Here is a 24,840-nt window from a genome sequence, read left to right as displayed (position 1 = left end):
TGGAACCAATAACCAATCAGTGAACCTCTGAACCAGAGGACATGGCCCCACATCTGAGATCCACCAATAACAAACCAGTGAACCAGAGGACATGGTCCTAGCATCTCTGAGATCCACCAATAACCAATCAGTGAACCTCTGAACCAGAGGACATGGCCCCACATCTGAGATCCACCAATAACAAACCAGTGAACCAGAGGACATGGTCCTAGCATCTCTGAGATCCACCAATAACCAATCAGTGAACTTCTGAACCAGAGGACATGGCCCCACATCTGAGATCCACCAATAACAAACCAGTGAACCAGAGGACATGGTCCTAGCATCTCTGAGATCCACCAATAACCAACCAGTGCACCCCTGAACCAGAGGTTTCCCTTTTTCAGTGCAGTTCCTATTCACACTGTCAGTGTCCCCACTGGCCCCCCTCTTCCTGACTCCTTGCTTGTTTGTATTTGTGCTGTATTAAGAAGCTGATTGGAGCATGTCCCCTCCATTCTGAACTGCCAGGGATGCTCAGCTCATTGCTCTTGCACTGTTTGTGGTTTCCAAAAAATACAAAAAATCAAGCTGTATTATATTTCCATGCTTTCCTGTTAAATGTTAATGCATTTTCTATCTCTATCTCTACATATAATTTGACTGGCGTTGTTTTTCCTAGTCCTGGCTGTATGCAGGTCTAGTGTTGTAGGAGGTTAAGTGCCAGTACCTTTCACTGCAATCTTGCTCACCTTGGGCAAAGGCCTGGACAATATCAGTTATCATTAGAATGACTTGTACCTCACCTCACACAGTGAAGCCAACAGCTTGGATAGGAGTCCATCCGCACCCAGTCACCTTTCCTTTTCCCCTCAAACCTTTCTGATGTGCCGAGCGACGTTTTCAAATAGATTTTCTTAACATGGAATTACTTTATGGGCATTACTGCTGCTCCTGCTTTTTCTTGTGTTAAAGATTTTTGAATAAAACATTCTGAACTGTAACCAAACTGTTTCACAGCATAAAAAACAAGACGCTTGTCGTCTTCATTGTGTTACTGACCTTGTATGAGCCACTCACTGCAAGAACAAATAAGCAGCAGCCCAGTTCCACTGTTTCCTTTTTATTGTTCAGTCTTTTAAATTAAATTATATCACATTTGTTATACATATTTATCAATATATTATTGTTCATCTCATTATTATTGCAAAAGTAAACCCAAACTACACTCCCCTCCAAATTTGTACATTTAGTTAGGGATCAGTGCCTGTTAAAATCAATATACATCCATCATCTTCATGTTCGTTTCTGTTCCAGTCAAGGAATCAAATAACAAAATTATTTTTAAATAACTACCTTTAAATACACTGTGAACGCATACCAGAGCATTGCTGAGCCTGGAACAGCACTGACACGCTGCAGCTCAGTCCGGACAGGGTGGGTTTAAGACGAGGGGAATTGTACTGTTTTTACACTTTCAGTGTGCAGACGCATTGCTTTCAGTGAGTTACAGGTTCTTTGCTGGCTCCTTGTTTTAGAGGCAACACAGAAGTTTCGAGCACTGTTCTTAAAAACACTGGCTGGATCTGATCTGTATATTTAATCAAAAGCACAGGTAGACGGAAAGGGAAATAAGTCAATGGGATGGAAGCTGAGAGACTGTGCCCCCGGCTGCTGGCACAAGCTGAGCTGCTTTCTGTCTCATCACTTCCACATCAGAACCCGAACGCAACGACCTGCGCGCCCCGACGTGGTGCAAACAGAGGGGCAGAAGGACGTGACCAGACAGGTGGGGAGCCATCAGTAAGAAAGCATTGTAAAGGATTCAAAAGCACTTCGTAATATTGGGGACTATTCACAAACCTTTTTTAAAAAGTCTGAAAATAAAGTGAGCACGCCTTGTATGAATAAATGTGAGTGGATCAGATTAGCTTAGTGGTTGATTCGTTTTGTAGTTTTGGAAGGATAGCTGTTTGAAGTTGTTCTCTTTCCTACACTGCAGTAACGGTCTGCTCACTGGAGTTTCGACATTATTCAGGAACGTTTCTGAATGGCTGTTAAACAAACCAACAGGAACCCTCACTCTGTTTTTTCCGTCATGGCTTGGAGCTTTGTGAATCGGTCCTTAATATTTAAAAAGTAGGAACAGTAGTTCTCTAGGGACAGAGAGCTGTTTGAAACTCTATTTTGGACCTTCGGTTTTAGAAGGAATCTGTGGGAATAAGCACGAACGCACTCAGAGAACCAGTATGCATAAATATTGCAAACGCTCGGAAGTGATCACGTGCAGGACAAACATCACTCCGTCACACATACTGCTCACGCACACGCACACGCACTCGCACACGCTTCATTTCTTGAGAAAACAAAAGTTAAGTTTTTTTTTGGTTAATGGCTAATAAAATCTTAATTTTTTTTTAGATACTTATCTGTCGTTTATGCACCTCAATATATTATGCATTAATTATACTAGTTCATTATTGAAGGCTCATCTTCTTTTATATAAAAACACGTACATATTTTACAGTGCTGGAACGTCTCGTTTCCCAGACCAGGATCTTTCTTTCTGTCAAAGACCCCAGACCGGCTCTTACAGCAGCTTCCTCCCACCCCCTCCACTCTCACTCCGTCTCCCTGGCTAGGAGTCGGAGGTCTCCGCTCCCGATGCTGACTCCAAGGGTTTCTTCTGACGATGTCGGATCGACTTCTCTTCGTCCTGGAAAACACAGAGCTGTATTTATGCTCCGGTTTAGCGCTAGAGCTGTGCCGAGACACAGGTTTGCACAGGAATTCCCTTTAACATGTTTTAAACTGTATTCTTTAAAAAGGAATAAAACCCGCTAATTCCACAGCGCTAAACAAAGCGTTCCCTAGTGTGCCCTTGAATATTACCGAGCAGCAAGCAACAGCAATCTGAGAGAGGTTTAATATAGATCCCGTCGTGATCAGCCCACGATATTTGCGATTACTCACCGTTCTTCTATCTGGCTCATATAAAATCATTTTGATTTCTTGATTTTCGATGTGCTCGTTTCTATAGAAACGCATCACCTCTCATGATCCTGTTCCTTTGATGCTGGCTTGAATGTTAAAAGGAATTACTTTGAAAGTATCTGCACACCGCTAACAACATCATCACTGTGGTGAACGGCTCACAGCTCCACAAACTGCCAACGGGTTAGAGAGACTGATTTCTGCCAGCCTAACTCCTAACTGAGCCCCATCCAAACAGATGGGAACGAACAGGTTTCTAACCCGCGTTCAACGCGCTCCCGCTGGCAGATGGAGACGTGATGTCACAGTGCTGGAGGAGAGCAGGGCCTCACCGTCTCAAACACCCCGTTATGAGACCACTCCGCAGGGGCCTGATCTTCGGGTTCCTCGTCCTCTTCCTCTCCCTCCTCCTCTCTCACAGTGTCCATCCCATCATCCTCGTACTCCGTCAGATAGTCAGACTCCTCTGCTACAGACAGCCAACACAGCATCATTGACAACAAGCACTGACAGGGATCTAGCATCACCTTTCCAAATACTGACGATTTAATGCACTACTGCAGGGTTAGAAACTCCCAGGACTGAGAGCCGACACCACAGAGCTCCACATTCTCAAGAGCAGCTCCCAGGACCGAGAGCCGACACCAGAGAGCTCCACATTCTCAAGAGCAGCTCCCAGGACCGAGAGCCGACACCAGAGAGCTCCACATTCTCAAGAGCAGCTCCCAGGACCGAGAGCCGACACCAGAGAGCTCCACATTCTCAAGAGCAGCTCCCAGGACCGAGAGCCGACACCAGAGAGCTCCACATTCTCAAGAGCAGCTCCCAGGACTGAGAGCCGACACCAGAGAGCTCCACATTCTCAAGAGCAGCTCCCAGGACTGAGAGCCGACACCACAGAGCTCCACATTCTCAAGAGCAGCTCCCAGGACTGAGAGCCGACACCACAGAGCTCCACATTCTCAAGAGCAGCTCCACTCACCATCCGCAGTGAGGTAGCTCTGCACCGGCTCGATCCGGGACACGATCTCAGCAAGATCAGTGAAGTCAGCACCAGCACAGGGGCGGCTCTGGCAGGCAGAAGGGAATCAGATTAAAACAGGAATCTGCAGAGAGGAACCGATTCCTGACTGGCCATTAGGAGCTACGGCATACAGCTATGGGCAACAGAGTAGCATGACAGGGAATTTGAGGACTAAATAAATAAAATTAAAATCAGCATAACTTAGATCTTCTATTTAACATTGTTTCAAAGAAACTACAAAATGATAAATCGCAAAAAAGATTACCCTAAGCCATAACAGTAATACAGTAGTACTTCACGCTGGATTTCGAAGTGCCACGTTTGTCTTTGTTTTCGTGTGCAATTCAAGTTCTTTCTCGAGGGAGAAGCCGGTTTCTGTTTTCGACGGTTACTCACGGTCTTCTTGCTGTCGTTGAAATCGGCTGATCGTCTGTCTTTCAGCATCTTATCAATGATATCCCCCCGGGCCCAGCCACCGAACAGCACCTTCCCATGCTGCAGCCCCACCTCCTGGGAGAGAGAGAGACACACACAGGGGCCACGTTACACAGCCAGGTTACAGACGCTCATTCTGAAGAGCTCTCACAAAGCACTGCAGACCCCCTTTTCATTTCTCTATTACAGGATCTTTAACACTTGTTTGTTCCTCGTTTGCAGCTCAGCTGGCTAGTAGATCTGAAGCTTGCATGCAAAGCTCGTCTCTCCTGACTCCCGCGCTCCGGCTGGCTGGCTGGGACTCACGTAGATCTCGTCGAACTTGCCAAAGTCCATGGTTTTGAAGCGGTCAATGGGCGGCCGGATGTACTCGCAGTACGAGCTGTTCTTCACCACCTCCAGCTGCCGCACACACGATACATAAGCCAGCCGGGACTGGATCTCAGCCATGTCAGGAACCTGGGAGGGGAGGAGACACACAGGCTGGGTATGGGGAACAGCGCACCAGCCTGAGCTGAGGTTTGAAGAGGTCCTCTGTAGATCGACTTGTTCTGCGCTGGCTTGTCCAGTTCTAACAGACAGGTCAACACAAAACGTTCCTTCCTCTCACTCATGGAGGAAGACTTCAAATCCCAGCTCGGCATGACGGCCGGGATTACAAGGCTCCAATAAGAGCTGGAGGCAGGCAGCACAGGCATACTGTATTCTGACGACTACTATCAAATATCTATTGACATCATATGTTCCAATTATCGATACAGAATTGATATCGCTTGCTTACACACAACTATAAACAATGAAAAACAAAGCAGCAAAGCAGACCCCTGTTGAAAACATTTCTTGCCAATAAGCGAAGAAAATGACAAGAACATTTATTTTTGTGTTTTATATTTTTATTTTAAAAGCAATTGCTTTCTACTCTTATACAGAAACAAAAATGCATTTTGGGCCTAACTGAAATTCGCACCCCTTTGTGTGTTCAGAAATACTAAAAGAAACGTTCTCATTAAAAGACTCTCTCAGCGTCTTCAAGGATAGACCTCTTTTGTCATTTTAATGGACCGGCTCTCTTTTAGTGTTTCTAATTTCGCCACTTCTGAGTGTTTTACAGTTCGAGGTGAAGCCTCCTACCTTCACCTTCTCCGCCCAGGGGTTAATGCGTTTCCACAGCAACCACCAGCCGGACAGGCTGTCTCCATAGTTACAGAGGCCAGTCTCGTCCCGGCTGCCCACATCGATGGCGATCACCGTTTTGGCCCCCATGTTCCTGGCGATATCAGCTGTGGGTTAGAAAAACATGAAACAAAAACAGCAGCTTCAAAGCAGGGCAGAAACAGAGACTCAAACAGCAACTTCAAAACAGAGACTCAAACAGCAACTTCACAACAGAGACTCAAACAGCAACTTCACAACAGAGACTCAAACAGCAACTTCACAACAGAGACTCAAACAGCAACTTCAAAACAGAGACTCAAACAGCAACTTCACAACAGAGACTCAAACAGCAACTTCAAAACAGAGACTCAAACAGCAACTTCAAAACAGAGACTCAAACAGCAACTTCAAAACAGAGACTCAAACAGCTCAAAACAGAGACTCAAACAGCAACTTCAAAACAGAGACTCAAACAGCAACTTCAAAACAGAGACTCAAACAGCAACTTCAAAACAGAGACTCAAACAGCAACTTCAAAACAGAGACTCAAACAGCAACTTCAAAACAGAGACTCAAACAGCAACTTCAAAACAGAGACTCAAACAGCAACTTCAAAACAGAGACTCAAACAGCAACTTCAAAACAGAGACTCAAACAGCAACTTCACAACAGAGACTCAAACAGCAACTTCACAACAGAGACAGAGACTCAAACAGCAACTTCAAAACAGAGACTCAAACAGCAACTTCAAAACAGAGACTCAAACAGCAACTTCACAACAGAGACTCAAACAGCACACTCAAACAGCAACTTCACAACAGAGACTCAAACAGCAGCTTCAAAACAGAGACTCAAACAGCAACTTCACAACAGAGACTCAAACAGCAACTTCACAACAGAGACTCAAACAGCAACTTCAAAACACAACTGAAAAGTCAATTCCTTGTGGGGGGCAGTTCTGGGGGGGCACGTTCTGAGCTATACAGAACAAAGTGGGCTGGGCTTGATATACAGGTAACTATGGCAGGGTCAAGGCTTTGAGCAAACCCACTTTTAACCCTAAAATGATAGTAAAATAATAATAGGTCTCTCGCTGCTTTTAAGAGAGGGAGAGCGCTATTCTCCCTGAATAAACTTACATGAATTCAAACTCCCATTTCAATCAGCTTCGAATGATAATAATAGATTCAATACTGTAACTGCAGATTAATCAGTATACAGGAAACTGAGCTGGCTTACACTTCTAGAGCTGAGTCGATTTCGTTACTGCTGAATATTTAATGCCCATTCAAAACAAACCCAACAATATCAGTCTACCAGAAACCTATGCATTCCTTTATCGAAAACAACAAATATCCTTCCTCCTGCACGGTTCGGTCAACAGGAATCTGGGTTTGCTGCAGCATTAGGAAAAGAGACACGCCGCTTCATCACAGCGCTTCACAAAGAAAAAAGCTGGGGGGATTTTTACCTTTTGCTATGCAAAGCCTTAGTAGGGTTATCTGAAAAGGGTTAATACATGAAAAACCAAACCATAGCGTTCAGGGAAATCAAACACTCCCCCCTCTCTTTCCGAAAAGATGGTTAAACTTGGTAACAGACAAGCGATTCTCTTGATTAAAATCAAACACAGTTCACTCAGAAATCTTACGATGCAAATCGCTGCAAATGTCATTTTATGTGTTTTCTAGGTGTCAGGTAAACGCAGATTTGGAGAAAAATGATCATTTAGAATTGGAGCAACAGCAAAACAAAGACTAAAAGCAATCTATTAAAATGACATCTGAAGCGACTCACACCGGCTCCTGACCGTGTTCCCCACCTCACCCCTGTATTCAAACTCTTTTACCCTGGACCTCCTCCGAGTTGGTTCTAGCTGGATTCAGGGTCTGAGTCAATTCCATTCCCCTTCAATCAATTCCAATTCCAATTCCAATCCCATTTCCATTTCAATTCCAATTCCAATTCCAATTCCATTCCCCTTCAATCAATTCCAATTCCAATTCCAATTCCAATTCCCCTTCAATCAATTCCAATTCCAATTCCCATTCCCCTTCAATCAATTCCAATTCCAATTCCAATTCCAATTCAATCAATTCCAATTCCAATTCCAATTCCAATTCCCCTTCAATCAATTCCAATTCCAATTCCCATTCCCCTTCAATCAATTCCAATTCCAATTCCCATTCCCCTTCAATCAATTCCAATTCCAATTTCATTTCCAATTCAAAACCAACTCCCCCTGAAGGGGTGTCCAGAATAAAGAAACGTGTTAAAGGAGTTTAACCAGGATCGTTTCTCTTACCTCTTCCTAGCATTACGAGCAGCAGCAGCGCTACCGACAAGACCCTGACAGCCTGCCTGGCACTCACTCAGACCCCCGCACTATTAAACGGGACTGTCCATTATTTCTAGATCCTCTGCACACTCGTCTTCAGAGTTCTGCAGCAGGTCGAAGGAGAGGGGGTATTAAAGCAAGTTTAAATATATTGCCATTATATTGCACCCACAGTGCAAGAAAAAGCAAAGGGCTTTATGTAACGGGCAGTGAATACAGCTTGGCTGATTGTCTGCAGATGGTTTCCGTGCTGTAAGTTACTTGGTCTGGTCGCAGTTAGACGGTTCAAGTAAACTTGACCTAAAGCACAGGATGTAATCAGATACAAAAAAAAGCAGCTACAACTTTGAATCCACAGAGTTTAAATCAGCGGTTAGGATTTTGCAAAAAAAAAACATTACAAAGGACGGACTGCTAAGAGGTAAGACAAAGGATCCCCAGGCCCTGGGTCGCGCTCCTTTAACACTGCAGCTCTGGAAGTATCTTTACTTGCCTGGCAGGTTGTTGATGTAGCCTCCGTCCATGAGCAAGTTGCCATCCTTTGGGTCACAGAGTGGCGGTAGGTACCCGGAAAGGGTCATGCTAGCTCGCACATACCGCCATAGTGAGCCTATCCACACGAGGGAGGGGAAATTCAATGAGAACCGCCACATCGTCAGTGCAGAGGCGTGCCTCCCTCCCGCCCACACTGCTGCGTGGGGGAGACACGTTTCAGCCCTGGGCCGAGACCATCTGCACAGCACCTATGGTTCAGGCACTGTGGTTACCACAGCCACCACTGCTAGAAATTAGGATGCATTCTCATATACAAATTTACAAGTCAAATCAATGCCGTTTATTACACTGTTCCAAACAATTACAGGATACGACATTATAATTCTTTTTTGTCATCCCCCTTATTGTTTTTTGGTCTTTGCAATCCTGTTTTTCTGAATCTATCTTCACCTGGCTTTGTGCTTGCTCTGAGCTTGTTTGGAGTATCCTAACTGCCAGCATCTCATTCAAAGCATGAGACGCTTCAACTCGGCCAGCCTTTCCATCCTCTACATACAATCACGCTCAGTCCCGGCATTTAGGATTCTCCAGACAATCTCAATACTGGAGCAACAGAACCATCAACTAGAAAGAGACATGCAAAAAAAAAAAAAAAATCCTGTACTGAAATAATACCCCTCTCCAGTCTTAAACAAGGAGCTGAGGATTTCCAGCACCGAGGGGAGATCCTTCCTTCTGGAGTGCCGTTCCGATCAGGTCCCTGTTGCCTGGCTAGCTGCACCACCTGAAGGCGCTGTGCAAATGTCTCTCCTTGGTTTGGATCTGTCAGTGAACGCGGTGGGCAAAGCCAGCCCAGCCCTGCCCCACACCCCCACACCCTGCTGGGGGCAACACTGGGCGACACATGGGCTGGAAGTAGAGCGGCTCACTGCAGCTCCAGCTTAACACGTGGAGCGACAGCTGAGGCTGCTGGGAAACAGCCCCCATCCACTGTCAGCAAACTGCATCAACCAATCAGAATTCAAATGTGTTTTTATTATTATTATTATTATTTTGGATGAAGCTCAGAATCCAGAACACTCATCTTGCTGATAAAAGCGGGTGAGGGTTTGCCCAAACTGTACAAAGAGTACCTTAAAGAGAGGCTCAACTTCCTGTAGAAACAGGAACGGTACAGGAAATAACAAAACATCCTGTGAATTACATTTGAGACCGTACTGAGGAACAGCAGGGTATGTGTGTCTCGCGCTGTCTCTCTCTCTCTCTCTCGTCTTCAAGACACCATGAAGAAGGAATAAGGCTGCTGTTATGATGTTTGCAACCCTTCCGAGTGGCTGGTGCTCCAGTGAAACATTATGTTTAGCAGCGAGTGATTCAGTCTGTGTGCCGAGGTGCCTGGAATTCATCAGGAGCTCTCCTCGCTGCCAGCTGTTTTCACCCCAGACGTGCCACACAGGCTAGATCAGCCGGGAGAGTCTGTATATCGGTGGGAGGTAGCGCCATCTGGTGGACAAACCCTTTGTATTGCGGGCCATGCGTGGTCGCTGTTAATTGGAGTGAGGGTCTTACTGCAGCACAGACTCACTAGCTGAGCTCTCCTGTGCTACGCAGGTCTGTGGTTAAACAGAGCCTGGCAGCTGAACACACGCACACCACACCAGCAGACACTCGAAGAACTGCCTTCAGCATGGGCGAACGGATTCAAACATCACACAGAGAGGGGGGGGAGGAAAAACCAAACACATCTGCAGCTACTGAGCAGAAGCGCGCTGCTTTGCCCCGTGGATGTGAGCGCGTTGGAACGGGAGGAACGCTTAGCTCAGAGTTCCACGGTCTCGTTCCACTGCAGTACGTCTCGTTTCCAAGCCCACGCGCTTCCTTCCAAGCCATGGGTCTGCAATGTCCACCCGGTCAGGTTAGCATTGTGAAGCACCAGCGTGCGGAATAGTCTGACCTGGGACATTGTTTACATAGCAGCCATCCACAAGCAAATGCCCGTCCTTGGGGTCGCAGAGAGGAGGTAAATAGGGGGTGTAGGAGGCGCTGGCTCTGACATAGCGCCAGACACTGCCTGTCGAATGAAGATGGAGAGTAAATCAAAATGGACAGTGGGGGGGCAGAGGGAGGAGCAAGGAGGGAAGAGGGGAGGTGCACAAGGGGGTACAGTCATAAGAGCAGCTTCTAGAAAAAGAGGGTCCCAGCCTGTTCGGTGGTCCACGCTGTAAACCTCCACACGCCCAGCTCTGCAAACAAGCAATACAGCACAGCTGGCAGGAATACATTTGCTGAAGCACATTCTGAACGTTCTACAGCAGACTCTCTCGTTTTAACACAGATCTGGTACTGCGCTAGGTAAAGAAAGTTTCCTCAGGAAATCGCTTAGACGAGCACTTCCTCTGTCACTTCACCTGTATCTACTCAGTCGTGTTACTGGTTGAAAACATGTCAGTCAACAGGGGAAGCAGCTGATTGGTTAAGCAGCGGTTGGAAGGGTGGGGACGATTCCCCTCTCCAGGTACAATGACCAAGGAAGTGCAATGTGTCCTGAAAGCACGGCTTGCAAGCAGAGTTCTTTAACCTCGGGCAGTACCACAGGTTTTCAAATGAGAATGCACCCGGCAGGGCGCGCGTCTTTACAAACAGCACATTGCACACCTACATGAACACTGCACAGCGGGGAAGACTCGCGCATTCAATGTGTTTTTTTTCACCAGCTGTTAGTGAAGAACACGAATCAATGCTTCTTGAAAATCGTTCAATGATGCGTTTCCTGTTCAAGCGGCATCAAAAAGGCATCTCCCAGAAGCAACTTTTTCGTGATTGGTCAGTAAATCGATCGCTGCTTTTTCTGTGAATCACGTTTTCAATGTCAAAGGAGTTCCTTCGTCACTGGAGTGCACCAATCTTTTGTTCACCAACAGCTATGAAAATAATACCATTGAAAAAATCGAATCCATGTTTATGAAACGTTAGAGCTACGGAGGGATGGTGCTACAGCGTTAATGTTAATTACTGTGTTAGCGCTACTGTATGTGCAGATAAAAAACAGAGGCCCTTTTTAGCTCATGGCCAGCTTTTTGGCAGCTAGTTCTGATCAATCAGACACAGAACCCTTGTGATATTTAGAGGCATCTCAACTCAGACTCAATGAGAAAGCCAGCTGGCCTGTTTCAGGTGCCATGCTGCAGGACAGATACCCAGACAGACCTCACAGGACAGGGGTCTGGAAAAGGGGACTTTAGCCTCCAAGTGACGGCCCACGACGGTAGGTCAATTAAAGGTGAAACAAATTCCCTAGTAAATATTTCATTTGTGGCCACCGCTTCTAGGCTAAATCCCCACCTTGCACTGCAGACCCTAGTCCTTGAGCACGAAGTATAATATCCAGTGATAAAAATGTAGTTTTCCAGAAATCTAGATTTGAGCCAGCCATGAGCTCAAACGCTCTAAAGGCAGGGTCTCGCCCCTCGTTACCCATCGCAGCTCACTGGTTTATCAGACTGGCATTATTCACTGCTGCAGCGGGCCATTCGTTTTTGAAGACTGGGCAGAATCTCAACTACAGCAGATGCGGGTTTTTGGAGCGACGATGTAATTGAAGGCTGGGAACCCCTTTTCTGGAACAAAAAGGTGCCAGGACAACAAAACGATGCTGCAAGCTCTTACAAGGCTGGCCTGCCGACTGCCGAAAGACAGATTCTTGTAACTCGAGTCTGAATTTCTCTCCGTTCATTAGGAGTTTCGTCACACTGACAATATTTGTGTCTGTCAGCAAGCTCTGCAACCTTAAAAAGCAAACTGGTAGGGGTATGAAATAAATCCCAGTCATGTTAGAATCACCTCGGTTTCTGTTTCAGTCAGTACATCCTGGTTAGTTTGGAAGCAGACATGTTTATATTGGAGACACTAAACTTCTGACACGGTGACTGGAAATGATTCATAAAAGAGCATCAAAGCGACAAGAAGAATACATTAGTACGAGAACTCAGATATTTCACACCCATGCCAAGTTACTTTTTACAGTATACACAACAGCAATGAGCAAATAACATTGCTGCTGAGCTTGTGAAAGTTTGTGTAAGGATTAGGAACCCAAGACCACATCATTGTGTAATCTGAAGCAGGCCGTTTACAAAGAAGGCTGTCTGTCAGGCAGAACAGGGCGGGGTTTATTCCTGCTTCAGGGACCAGACCAGATTTCAACAGAATTTATGAATCAAAAATAAACACCCGGGCAAAAAAGTCAAACGAAAAAAAAAGCAGCAAAGTGAAATCACGTTGAAACATTTACAACGGCAGCTGGATGGTATTCTGGTCCTCATACTGTACTGCAAGCAAATATATACCATCTGAAATGAAATGCATTGAGGTCTGTAGTGTGCGTGCGTGTGTGTGTGTGTGTGTGTGTGCATGCGTGCGTGCGTGCGTGCGTGTATCAGTGTGTGTGTGTGTGTATCCACTCTCCCAGTTCTGGACCAGTATATGCAGAATGGCTGGGGGAGATATTTATTGACTATTTCACCCCACTCACACCATGCCTGCTGCCTCACTAAATATCTCGATATCCCTGAATGTGGAACATCTTCAAATGCATGCAAAAAGGCAAACTGGGTTTTAAAATCCACTGTCTTATCTTTTATTAGCACTGGAATATTTACTGCTGGAAATCCCTGGACCAGGACTGGGCAGTTTATCAAGAGCGTTGTCCAGTATTTCAAATATTAACATTGAAAGAAATAAGAACGGTCTCACAGCACAGACTAGAAGCGGTGCAGTAATACTGGTCATAAAGCTAAGAGGGAAGAAAACGGATTTCAAACTGTTATCCTTTTGGCTAGGCTTGTATTCACATTTAACCCTGTTGCATGTATCTGAAGATGGTTAGCCATTTCAGGATCAAGATATCTAGTAAGACAGAGGTCCGAGTGGAGCAAAACAATGCCCCAGCGTGTCTGGGATCCTCCTTCTCACATGAATGCTGTTTCTCTAGGATCGGTCCTTGCATTTAAACAGTGACACCTCCTAGGAGACATGTGTGGAGGTTTCCATTGAGATTTCATTGAGAGGGAGTTAATGGTTTCTAAGCAGCAGTGTTGATGTGCAGGAAGATTAGCGTTAGCAACGGGAAAGCAATGCTGTCCAGTATGAAAGCATGAAAACGGAGCAACAGATTAGTAAAACCTCTCTCTCTCTGACCCAAGCACACGCTCTCTGCTTCGACTATTATTAACCAGCTTTACTGACTAAAATCGGCTATTTCACCAAGCATGCTCTTGACGAGACTCCTGAAAGCACTAGGGGTGTGCAGCTGTAATATCCGTCCCCTCAAGGGGGCGAAAATTAAAGCTGCACACTCCCCCCTAGTCGCCATTTCTAAAATCCCTTCTGACTTTGTGGGAGTCTTTTCAGAAGCAAGCCCGCTAAAATCACTATTATTTGCTTGGCAAATACCAATCTAAGTGGAACTGATGAAGAGAGACAGTGAGCACACATATCCTAGGATACTGAACAGGGAGGTGTAATGGATCCTGTTACAATGGGACTAGCTATAAAGGGCACCAGTGAAATATTTCACTTGGAGTCTCCAGTCTTCAATCAGACACAGCCTTACAAAAGAGAACGCCCTTATAAATGACTTCTTTTCAAATAAAGAGACATAGCTTTTTTAGTTCAGCACAAGAATTGAATTTTGCCTACAAGGGACTTGTCTGTTGTCTCCTCCTTATCTTTTCCATGTCTATTGAGTTCTATGCAGGTCCGCTTGTTTTAAAGTTTCCAAGCTTGCAATCCTGTTTTACGTTAGCACTCTCCTTAGACCAGATCATCTTGAAACACTCCTCCCGTCTCACTGTGCTACACAACGCACTGAACAGCTGCAGCCGTTTCAAAGATGGGGCTCGAGAATGTCCAATATTTTATCAAAACACATACTCTTCTTTGGAAAATAAAAGAAAGTTTAACCCTAATAACGTACTTTAATTTGAACGCAAGTCATTTAGAAAAGACCGATTCTTCAAACAGGAACACAAAGAGAGGCAAAACAGCATGTGCTATGATGAGTTTGGTGAAAGCATCCATCTATATATCCATCTGCAGCAGCACTAGACTCGAGGCAGTGAAGGGTGAGGCTTGCATGAATGGTAGTGGATCCCACTGCTCCAAGGAAACAACATGCACATGCGAGATGCTTCTGGTAACTCCACCCACTCGTGTGCCACGCAGCCAATCAGGGCAGGCTCTCGCTGTAGGTTCAACCAGCCGTACAGAGGCCTTGCTGGTCCACAATGGATAAATGGCTGTGGGAGCCCGTCTCAAACCACTAGAGGTTACAGAAGGGACACTCAAAAAGGCAGGAAAGACGGGAGACTGGACTGTGACTCGGCTCCCAATAACCATCCCAAACGGGCCGTTCCAGCCCAGGTTTCTGTTCAAATCGGGGCCCTAATTCTTCCTTTGTGATTCTGCTTTCCAGTGACTTTACTATTCATTAAAAACCAGCAACAGACCAAAAGAGACTGGCGACTATGAAGCTGCTGGAAAGCAGAAGGAATCTGAGAAGCACGCTCGCAGGCCTGGCTGGGACGCAGAGCTGCAGGAAGCCAGCCAGACAGGCCAGTCCTTACTAATGAGTCACCAGCACAGCAGATCAGCATGCAGAGTGGCCAGGGCTACACTAGGGGGCGCTGCATCCCACCTGTGACCCTGGCAAAGACCTTGTAATGGGAAGTGAGCAAATGTGGGGCCAGATTATTTGCGATCACGTGTGCAAACACTGTTGAAATAACTCCACCAATTGAGATCATTCAATAACTCTGACATGTGCGCCCACTGCCTGGATCTCAAATGAGCAGTTTTGAAGAAGCACATGTTATACAAACATGTTTAAACTGCTACTACTCTAGGCTTACTTTCAGGTGGTCTGCTTCCTAGGTCCCTTTCCCTGTATTGTAGGGGTGAAAGAGTGGAGGCAGGTGGTTTCTTAATGCCAGCAATGAAGCTGTTGAACGGACGGGGTCAGGGTCACTCTCCAGGCAACCTAGCACGTGCAAGCTTGACCCTAGTGTGGTACCAATTCCATTTAAAAATGGAAATGCATGTTTGCTGCAGCATGCAAGATCTCTCTAGTGACAGATATTATGCAATTACTCCATTAGCCATAACCCCTGCAGTCTGCGTGGAATCTAACGACACTGGAGCAGCAGAAGTATTGCGAGGGTCTCAGTTTATAAAGGGATGGTTTCAGTGCGAGTGGGTTAGGAGGGATTCAATCAGACACAGAATGTACTACCGCAGATCACAGAGGAAGTGAACTATGCAGAGTGATCAGCGTGGGGGTTATGAAGGCACGATCAGGGAGGGCGTCACGTTCTCTCACATCGTTAACACAGCCTGGCCAGTGCAGTGCACCGTGGCGCAGCAGTCCTGAGACACTGCCACTGCAGATACACACAGTACACCACCGGGGGGCGTGACAGGGCGTGCAGGCTGAAAAGGCTTAAATGCAATCGAAATAAAACTGAGAAATGAACAGACATCTCTGTTGGGTCACTTCGTTACAGTACCAGGCACGGCGTGTCTTATTTTCCTAAGAAATGGTTCAGAGATACAGCAATTGCAGGCAGCATCGGGCTCAGTTCCTGTTTTCTTTGAAGGAACTGGAATTTGTACTTTACAGATATAACAAAGGACGTGATCGTTCAGCTGCTTTCATCTGAAGCCAGTTTAATTGACTCACAAACAGCGGCTTCAATGCAAGCCACGTGCTGCCCCTGTGAGAAGCTCATTGTAACAGAACTCTGCCGATCACAGTATTGATCCATGACGTGCTGGAATTGATTCACCCTGCTTGCAGGAGAATCAGGCTGCAGATCTTGGCTGCCTAATGTTACTTTACTGTAACATTTCCTTCCTGGATTCGGCATCTTATCCTCTTTCGTTTCCTTTTCTTTTGAGAGGAAACCCGTTCAATTTAATAAAACCCTCAAAAGCAATCGCACGAGGTGGAGCAGACGATCGGAGAAGCCGATTGCAATACGATTGCTGTATACAGGAGCGCAAGCCACTGGTGAGACTCGCAAACGGGAAATAATCCCATCAATCCTGTTGTGCACCTCCATTCTGTAGGCATTGCCACTCTCTTCCACATTCTCTCTGTTTGCATGCCACATTTTTTGGGGGTTAACGCTGCACTTCCCAGGTGACCATCCTCAACCAATGAGCTGCTTCCCCTGAGGACTCGCATGCAGGCAGCGACATGATTGGCTCTTGACATGACCGAGGCAAAATTACCCAAATTTTTGTATTATATGGTACCACACACCCTTTTAAAATTACAGACATGTTTGCTAGATCGGAAGAGAGACCTATACAGTGAATGGACGTGCACACCCAAAGATCTGTGGAATTGTTGAATTAGCTAGAACCTCTTTAAAAGGGACCCAAGAAAGACTACTTCTACGTAAGGATCACTTTGAACAAACTTTCCCTGTAACCCTCCCTGGAGCTTCTCCGCCCTCTATCAGGGGAGATCAGTCCACCCCCCCTCCCCTTTCAGCCTGCAGTGCCTGGGTGAAGCAGTGGAGTAGGAAGAGACACAAAGATCGCTCCACTCACCATCTTTGTGAACCCGCATTGAGGACGCGGTGATGTCTGTGGTCACGTTGAAATAGGGAATCCACAGGTCCTTCAAAGAGAGACAGTAAAGTAACACCTGAGAAACGAGGGCATTCCTGCTGGCGATGTTACTGCACGGCCACAGACAGAACAGCTTTGTTCTCTGATATTACATTAGCACTAGATTCTCTAAATCAGTGTTAAACTTGCCAGGATTTCCTTATTCCATTCAAATCATGTGACAATGTGGCTTTATAACTCTGTCTGTCTGTCTGTCTCAAAACTCTGCAGAGCAGATGATGTCGTCTAGGTGTCTATTCGCCAATCTGCATCCATCTACTTTTTAAACTTGATTGTGCATTTCAAAACGCTTCACTACACAGTAGAGAAAGCAGTGCTTGAGAGATGCCATTATCCATGAGACCTGCACAGCACTCTGCATGCACTATAGAGCCGGTCTGCTTGGTTTGCTGGGAGCCCCCCTCTCTCTGCTTCTCTACCTCGATCTGTTTGTCCTGGAACACCTTGGAGATGCTGGTGTTGAAGGCAGATCCAGAGAACATGGAGGTGATGGGGTAGGTGAGATCCAGCGCGGTCTTGAACACGGAGTTCATCGCCTGCAGGGGGCAGCGGAGACCAAACAAAAAAACGTTAAAACTGGCTTCAGGAGACCAGGAGAAGAATGCTCATCATTTTACGCAGAACATAACGACGTCTTTAATTGATAAAAATAATGGCTGTAGCCGGGAGTAATCTACAATTAAAAAAATAATAATAATTAAAAGAAACAGGAACAGGATTATGATGCTAGCAGTTCACACTAGCCCTGCACCCAGTGCTGGCTTTCAGAATGACCAGCTTTTAAATCTGTTATATAAATGATCAGGGGGGGAGTGTATGTGATCAGTCCCTTGTTAACGAACATGTTCCTCTCCTATAGCTACATGAACAGCTCCTGTTAGTAAAGCTCCAGTCTCCGGTAAGACTTCTGCGATGAGGACTGCGTTTAGTTCAGAGTGGGTTTAGCAGAAGCCTGCTTGCTGGCTCCGGGTCATTTCAATAACAGGAGAAATGTGGAACCCAGGCCCTGGTACAGAACTAGCTTGAGATTCTAACCCTGCACTGTAAAAGTCACCTAACATGAGCTCTTAAATGTTGCATGAAGTTCCAGAACCCTGCTCCAGATTCCAGCCCCGTACAGGACCCACCTTGGCCCACTCGCGTGCCCTCTGCTTGGTCCGGACCGCGCTGCGCTCCTCTGCGTACAGACCCCCGATGAAGGAGCCGATAGACGTGCCCCCGACGATGTCGATAGGGATCCCCGACTCCTCCATAGCCTTGATGAGCCCCACATGAGAGCAGCCCCTAAAACACACATTGAGAGCTTTAAACCACAGGCTCCTGCCCACCTCTGAACGAAGCCACATGCACACTGGAAGCGGCTCCAATCTGCCAGCAGTATTTAAATTAAACTAGCGTTGCTGCTTAAATACAGACGGCAGTACCTGGCCCCGCCCCCTCCCAGTACCAGGGCGATGGTGTTCCCAGTCAGGACTCTGGCGAGACGAGAGAAGTCGCTGTGCCGGTCAGCTGTCTTCTCAAACACCTTCTCATACATCTCTCTCTGCACAACAAAGGGTTAAATATCAAACCCCTTCTCATGCATCTCTCTCTGTTCCTTATTAAAATCAATTCCAGCTCCAATTCCCTTTCAATTAATTCCAACACGTCACTGACCAAAATCACAACCAGCAGCACTCTGTTACAATGAGCTTCTCACGGGGGCAGAACATGACTTGCATTGAAGCCGTTTGTTAGTCAAATAAATTGGCTTCAAACGAAAGCAGCTGAACAAATCATATCGTCTCTAAAGTATCCTTCCGAGGAATTGGGAATGGATTTTCAAAGGGAACTGGGATTGAAGAGCAGGCACCCCAGAGTGTGTGTGTGTGACCCTGTCCCGCGGACACACGCCCCCCCTCGTGGGTAGAAGAAATAACAGGAGCCAAGTCAGCCTCTATGGAGGCCACATGGGCGCTGCTTTCACTTCCCAAGTACCCCGGATGTAATGACGGCAGCGCACGTGGTTCTAAGACAGCCGTGATTCTGTTCCTACCCGTACCAGTGATCTGTGTGAACCCGAGTCTCTTACCAGCTTGGCAGGGCTGCGTCTGGAGAAGACCCTGCGGGGGGCCCGGAGGTGGAGGTGTCCGGAGCACCAGCTGCGCATGTTGAGCCACTCGACGGTGCGGGCCGGGCCGGGCCCGTCCTCCCGGTGCAGCAGCACCAGCTGCTTGAGAGCGCGGACCGCAGTGTTCTCCAGCATCCGCTCCAGCTGAGAGACACACACAGCCACACGCTCGGTCCATTAGAGACACAGCCACACGCTCGGTCCATTAGAGACACAGCCACACGCTCGATCCATTAGAGACACAGCCACACGCTCGATCCATTAGAGACACAGCCACACGCTCGGAGACACAGCCACACGCTCGGTCCATTAGAGACACAGCCACACGCTCGATCCATTAGAGACACAGCCACACGCTCAATCCATTAGAGACACAGCCACACGCTCGGTCCATTAGAGACACAGCCACACGCTCGGTCCATTAGAGACACAGCCACACACTCAATCCACTAGAGACACAGCCACACACTCGGTCCATTAGAGACCAGCCACACGCTCGGTCCATTAGAGACACAGCCACACACTCAATCCAGAGACACAGCCACACGCTCGGTCCATTAGAGACACAGCCACACACTCAATCCATTAGAGACACAGCCACACGCTCGGTCCATTAGAGACACAGCCACACACTCAATCCACTAGAGACACAGCCACACGCTCGGTCCACTAGAGACCAGCCACACACTCAATAGAGACACAGCCACACGCTCGGTCCATTAGAGACACAGCCACACGCTCAATCCATTAGAGACACAGCCACACGCTCGTTCAATCCAATAGAGACACAGCCACACGCTCGGTCCACTAGAGACCATTAGAGACACAGCCACACGCTCGGTCCATTAGAGACACAGCCACACGCTCAATCCATTAGAGACACAGCCACACGCTCGATCCATTAGAGACACAGCCACACGCTCGTTCCATTAGAGACACAGCCACACGCTCGTTCCATTAGAGACACAGCCACACGCTCGTTCCATTAGAGACACAGCCACACGCTCGTTCCATTAGAGACACAGCCACACGCTCGTTCCATTAGAGACACAGCCACACGCTCGGTCCATTAGAGACACAGCCACACGCTCAATCCATTAGAGACACAGCCACACGCTCGGTCCATTAGAGACACAGCCACACGCTCGTTCCATTAGAGACACAGCCACACGCTCGATCCATTAGAGACACAGCCACACGCTCGGTCCAGAGACACAGCCACACGCTCGTTCCATTAGAGACACAGCCACACGCTCGTCCATTAGAGACACAGCCACACACTCAATCCATTAGAGACACAGCCACACGCTCGGTCCATTAGAGACACAGCCACACACTCAATCCATTAGAGACACAGCCACACACTCAATCCATTAGAGACACAGCCACACGCTCGGTCCATTAGAGACACAGCCACACGCTCGGAGACACAGCCACACACTCAATCCATTAGAGACACAGCCACACGCTCGATCCATTAGAGACACAGCCACACGCTCGGTCCATTAGAGACACAGCCACACGCTCGATCCATTAGAGACACAGCCACACGCTAGAGACACAGCCACACGCTCGGAGACACAGCCACACGCTCCATTAGAGACACAGCCACACGCTCGGAGACACAGCCACACGCTCCATTAGAGACACAGCCACACGCTCAATCCATTAGAGACACAGCCACACACTCGATCCATTAGAGACACAGCCACACGCTCAATCCACTAGAGACACAGCCACACGCTCAATTCAATTCAGCTGAGATTGCAAAGACTCATTACACACGGATGCACTGCTACAGTGGAAGCAGGTGTTGTCCTGTATTGAAGGTCTCTGTGGTTTGGGTTAGTTGGTTTGTTTCATCAGTGAACGTTAATTACGCGCGGGACTAACAGAGGGTCAATTTGTGGGTCAATACATAGAGAGAGCCTCAGTGCTCATGTCTTCCCTCACTCACTGATTACAACATTACCTGCTTCATGCAACACTGTGCACTCTCTGTGTAGAAATGCATTTAGCAGCAGTGCCTGAAACACGAGGAATATTAAAGGCTACAGGGTTGTGCCTTGTGGAATTCGATTGTACTGCACGGTGCACAGTCTCTGCTGGGTCTCTGGTGTCCTTACCTCCCCCAGGGTGGGCTCCATGTCCCCCAGCCCCACGATGAGGATGCAGTCTGCCTGCCGGATGCAGCGCTGGGTCCAGGGGGTCATGGTGTAGTCAGTCTGGTACAGAACAATGCGGTTAATATCCTCCTGCTGAGCCAGCCAGCCTGAGAGGCGATACTCGTAGATACTGGAGAGAGGAGACAGAGAGAGAGAGAGAGGGAGGAGACAGAGAGAGAGGAGAGAGAGAGAAAGAGGAGGGAGGAGAGAGAGAGAGGAGAGGAGGAAGGAGAGGGAGACAGAGAGAGAGATGACAGGAGGGAGAGAGGGAGACAGAATGGACAGTCAGAGTATGTTCTTCATGACTGGCAAAAAATAGTGAGAAAACACAACATTCGAATCAGTACCCTTTACTCTACCACATGGTGTAACTTTGGTTGCAGTGTGTTGTTTATTCACTCAGCTTAATGCCCTTATTGTCCAAATGTTCACTACAGTAACTGGCAGGAAGGGAGCGATTTCCCCGGGATTATTACTGATCTCTCAGCACCAAGTTCATTTACAGAAAGAGTACCCTAAAGAACTCGTTTAACAGATTCACTGCTGAAGACAAGACCAGCAAATGAACTTCCCTTGTGACCTGAGCAGCTGGCCTCGAACCCAGCCTCGAGGAGCGACAGCCACCTGTCCCCCGTGACCCTTTGACCCCCGAACCCTCACCTGTCTAAGGCACCGGCTCCCAGCCTCTCCCGGACGATCTCACTCGTGAGGAGGAGGGTGGGTCCTGGAACAACAATTTCAATTGAATGTACTGCTCAGTGCTGCTGGGGCTAATAAGAGGCAAGGAAGGGAAAGGGCGGGGCTGTACCGATGGCATTGAGGGCGTGGCTCAGCTCCAGATTGAAGGCGCTGACCGGCACGTCATCGCAGACTGGCAGTACCGCCACAGTGGACAGGTTGCTGGCTGGGTTGGTCACGTCGTGGCTTGAGGCCACGGAGTTGAATCCGATGCTGGAGCCTGTGAGGAATGAGAGCAGGACAGCAGAACAGTGACAGACTGGAGGAGACTATTCAGAGCATAGGGGCTGCCTGGCTCGACCCAGAACTGCATCTAATCTTGCAGTGTTATCAATCCCTGAATGCATGACTGTGGTCCCTCCTGTCTCTTGCAGTGTTATCAATCCCTGAATGCATGACTGTGGTCCCTCCTGTCTCTTGCAGCGTTATCAATCCCTGAATGCATGACTGTGGTCCCTCCTGTCTCTTGCAGTATTATCTCTGAATGGATGACCGTGCCCCACGCCCCCCCCCCCCGTCTCAATGGCTTGCAGGTACCTGAGAAAGGGCCCCTGGCTTGCTGCAGGTTTCCCAGAATCTTCTGTCCCAGCAAGTGGATGAGCCGCGTCACAACCTGCACGAGATCAAGTCAGAAACCATGTGATCACCTGAGCCTCCTCCCTTCCAACCCTTTACTACACAGCCCTGTATTGATCACAGTGAAGGGAGACTCAGACTGAACACAGAGCAGGGCTTACCCCTATAACAGTGTCCCATAGTAAAAGTAAAGTGTAATAAAGCACTGTGAAGGCATGGTAAAGCACAGGTGAGCACTGTAAAGAACAGGGAGGTAGGGTAAAGCACGTTAATAAGCATGGCAATGCAAGGGTCCCGCTGCATGCTTGTTGCCAGCGGGGCTGGTAGTGTGCTGACCTGCGGGTACCTCCTCTTGATGTTGTTCAGGGTTCCCTCGGGCAGTTTGACGAGCTCCGTGTCTCTGACCGCGTGAACTGTGGTGGCACGAGGCTGGCGCGTCAGCGCCTCCACCTGCATTGAGGAGACACCAGAACGCCATTCTCAATGACGGCCTTCAACTCTCAATAGAACCCCCATCCTGTTCAATCACGCTCCCACTACCCCTGACCTCATCCCAGTTCATCACACACATTCGCTGTTGCATTTCCTCTGCTTGCAGGCTTTGTGTTACATTAGCAGCCTGTGTTATTGGAGGCTTTTGTGAAGTCTGCACACTGTTTGTTTCTGAATACAGAAGTGTTTGATGCAGCGTTATCGCCTGCCTGATATTTCGGTATGAAACGGGTTACCTGTTGCTCCTCCACTGTTCTGTACCCCTATTGTGACAGACCCCCAAGCGGTTGTGTAGTTATCCTGTGAAAGTCTAGAGTCACTGATTCAATGCAGCTCTCTCTCCCTCACCACTCCGATCAGGTCTCCTCTCCCGTACTCCCCCACCAGCTCCTTCTTGCCGCTGGCTTTGCGGATGACAGAGCGGAGACGTCCGTTGAGAACGATGTAGGTGCAGTCGGACTGGTCTCCCTGCCTGAGAGGGGGGAAGCACAGCAACCGAAGCTAAGCAGGGCGGGACGGGAGCGACCAGGCCGACCTACCGAAGAACGGCTGAAGAACGTCCGGGTCAGGTCACATTCCAAACCGGAGAAGTGGTTTTCAAATGAAGTGGCAAACGTCTCGCTACCTGACTCTATTAAAACGTGTGCCATTATGATTGCAATCTACCAGATAGTGGAAGAAGCTCTTCCCTTACCCATTTTAAAATGTGTTTGTTAGAGTGTACAGGTTCATCAGAATTCACAAAGAAGCAGCAATATCTCAGAGCTTAGCCAATAGCAACAAGCAAACTACACTCCCATGTCTGAAAGAATGGAGCAAGTATAATTTGTATCACTTCCACACAGCAAACGTTATTGACGCACTACCTGTTACACTCAGGAACCTGGCATGCGTTTTGCTTTGCTTCCAGTAATTCACTCACTGCATGGAGCTGCACGAAACATCTTGAAATCGTGAAATGAGCCATGAAAACCCCCCAGGAGAGGTATTCACCTGTAGAGAGCTCTCCCAGCCTCCACGGCCATCCAGTCGATAGCGAAGTCCATCTGGCGTACAAAAGCAGACATTCGGACCGCCACAGTATGGGCAGCGCTGAGCACAACGCTGGGCTGCTCCCGCATGATCCTGCAGGGGGAGACAGAGAGCAGATCAACACAGAGTCGCAGACAGGGATGATCACAGAGCAGCAAGAACAGTAATGAAGCATAGTTTGAATCTGATGGAAATGACATCAAATTAAAATGCACTGTGAATACAAGGTGCTGTGTAAGATGCAAGCTGTTTTTCCTCCACTCAGGTTCAGAGCGGCCAGTACAAGCCCAGTACAAGCCCAGTACAAGCCCAGTACAAGCCCAGTACAAGCCCAGTACAAGCTCTCTATGCTTGTAACAGCAGCAGCAATCAATCTCACATTTTACAGCTCTGGCCAAAAGTTTAGCATCACCTAGAATTTTATGATTGAGAAATAATTTTTAAAAAGTTTAATTTAACATCACGTAACTCAAAGAAATTACAAAATGACATCACAAGGGTCTACCAGAAGCCATAACAGTGGATTTCGAAATGTCACATTTTTCAAATGTTGTCAGTTTTTTCCGATGATGGAAAACTACAAAGCAACGTGCAATTCAATATGTTAACGTAA

At 47.6% G+C, this 24,840-nt stretch overlaps 1 protein-coding gene across 1 annotated transcript; it reads right to left on the bottom strand.

Moving 5' to 3' along the window:
- Positions 1-1,082: 1,082 nt before the first annotated feature.
- LOC121310818 (patatin-like phospholipase domain-containing protein 6) lies at positions 1,083-24,320 on the bottom strand (the record flags this gene model as incomplete). The annotated part of the gene is made up of 20 exons (XM_041243736.1): positions 1,083-2,695; positions 3,306-3,442; positions 3,956-4,043; positions 4,394-4,507; positions 4,739-4,891; positions 5,564-5,712; positions 8,419-8,535; positions 10,375-10,491; positions 17,034-17,103; positions 17,534-17,650; positions 18,242-18,398; positions 18,539-18,657; positions 19,186-19,368; positions 21,351-21,519; positions 22,050-22,113; positions 22,198-22,347; positions 22,665-22,740; positions 23,040-23,153; positions 23,544-23,667; positions 24,189-24,320. Coding segments are annotated over 20 exons (2,428 nt in total), but the record flags the coding sequence as incomplete, so codon positions are not given.
- Between the last annotated feature and the right edge of the window lie 520 nt (positions 24,321-24,840).

Source organism: Polyodon spathula, unplaced genomic scaffold, assembly GCF_017654505.1.
Source record: "Polyodon spathula isolate WHYD16114869_AA unplaced genomic scaffold, ASM1765450v1 scaffolds_2600, whole genome shotgun sequence".
Classification (NCBI taxonomy): Eukaryota; Metazoa; Chordata; class Actinopteri; order Acipenseriformes; family Polyodontidae; genus Polyodon; species Polyodon spathula.
Note: the sequence above shows the minus strand (reverse complement) of the source record. Positions and strands in the feature narration are given on the sequence as shown.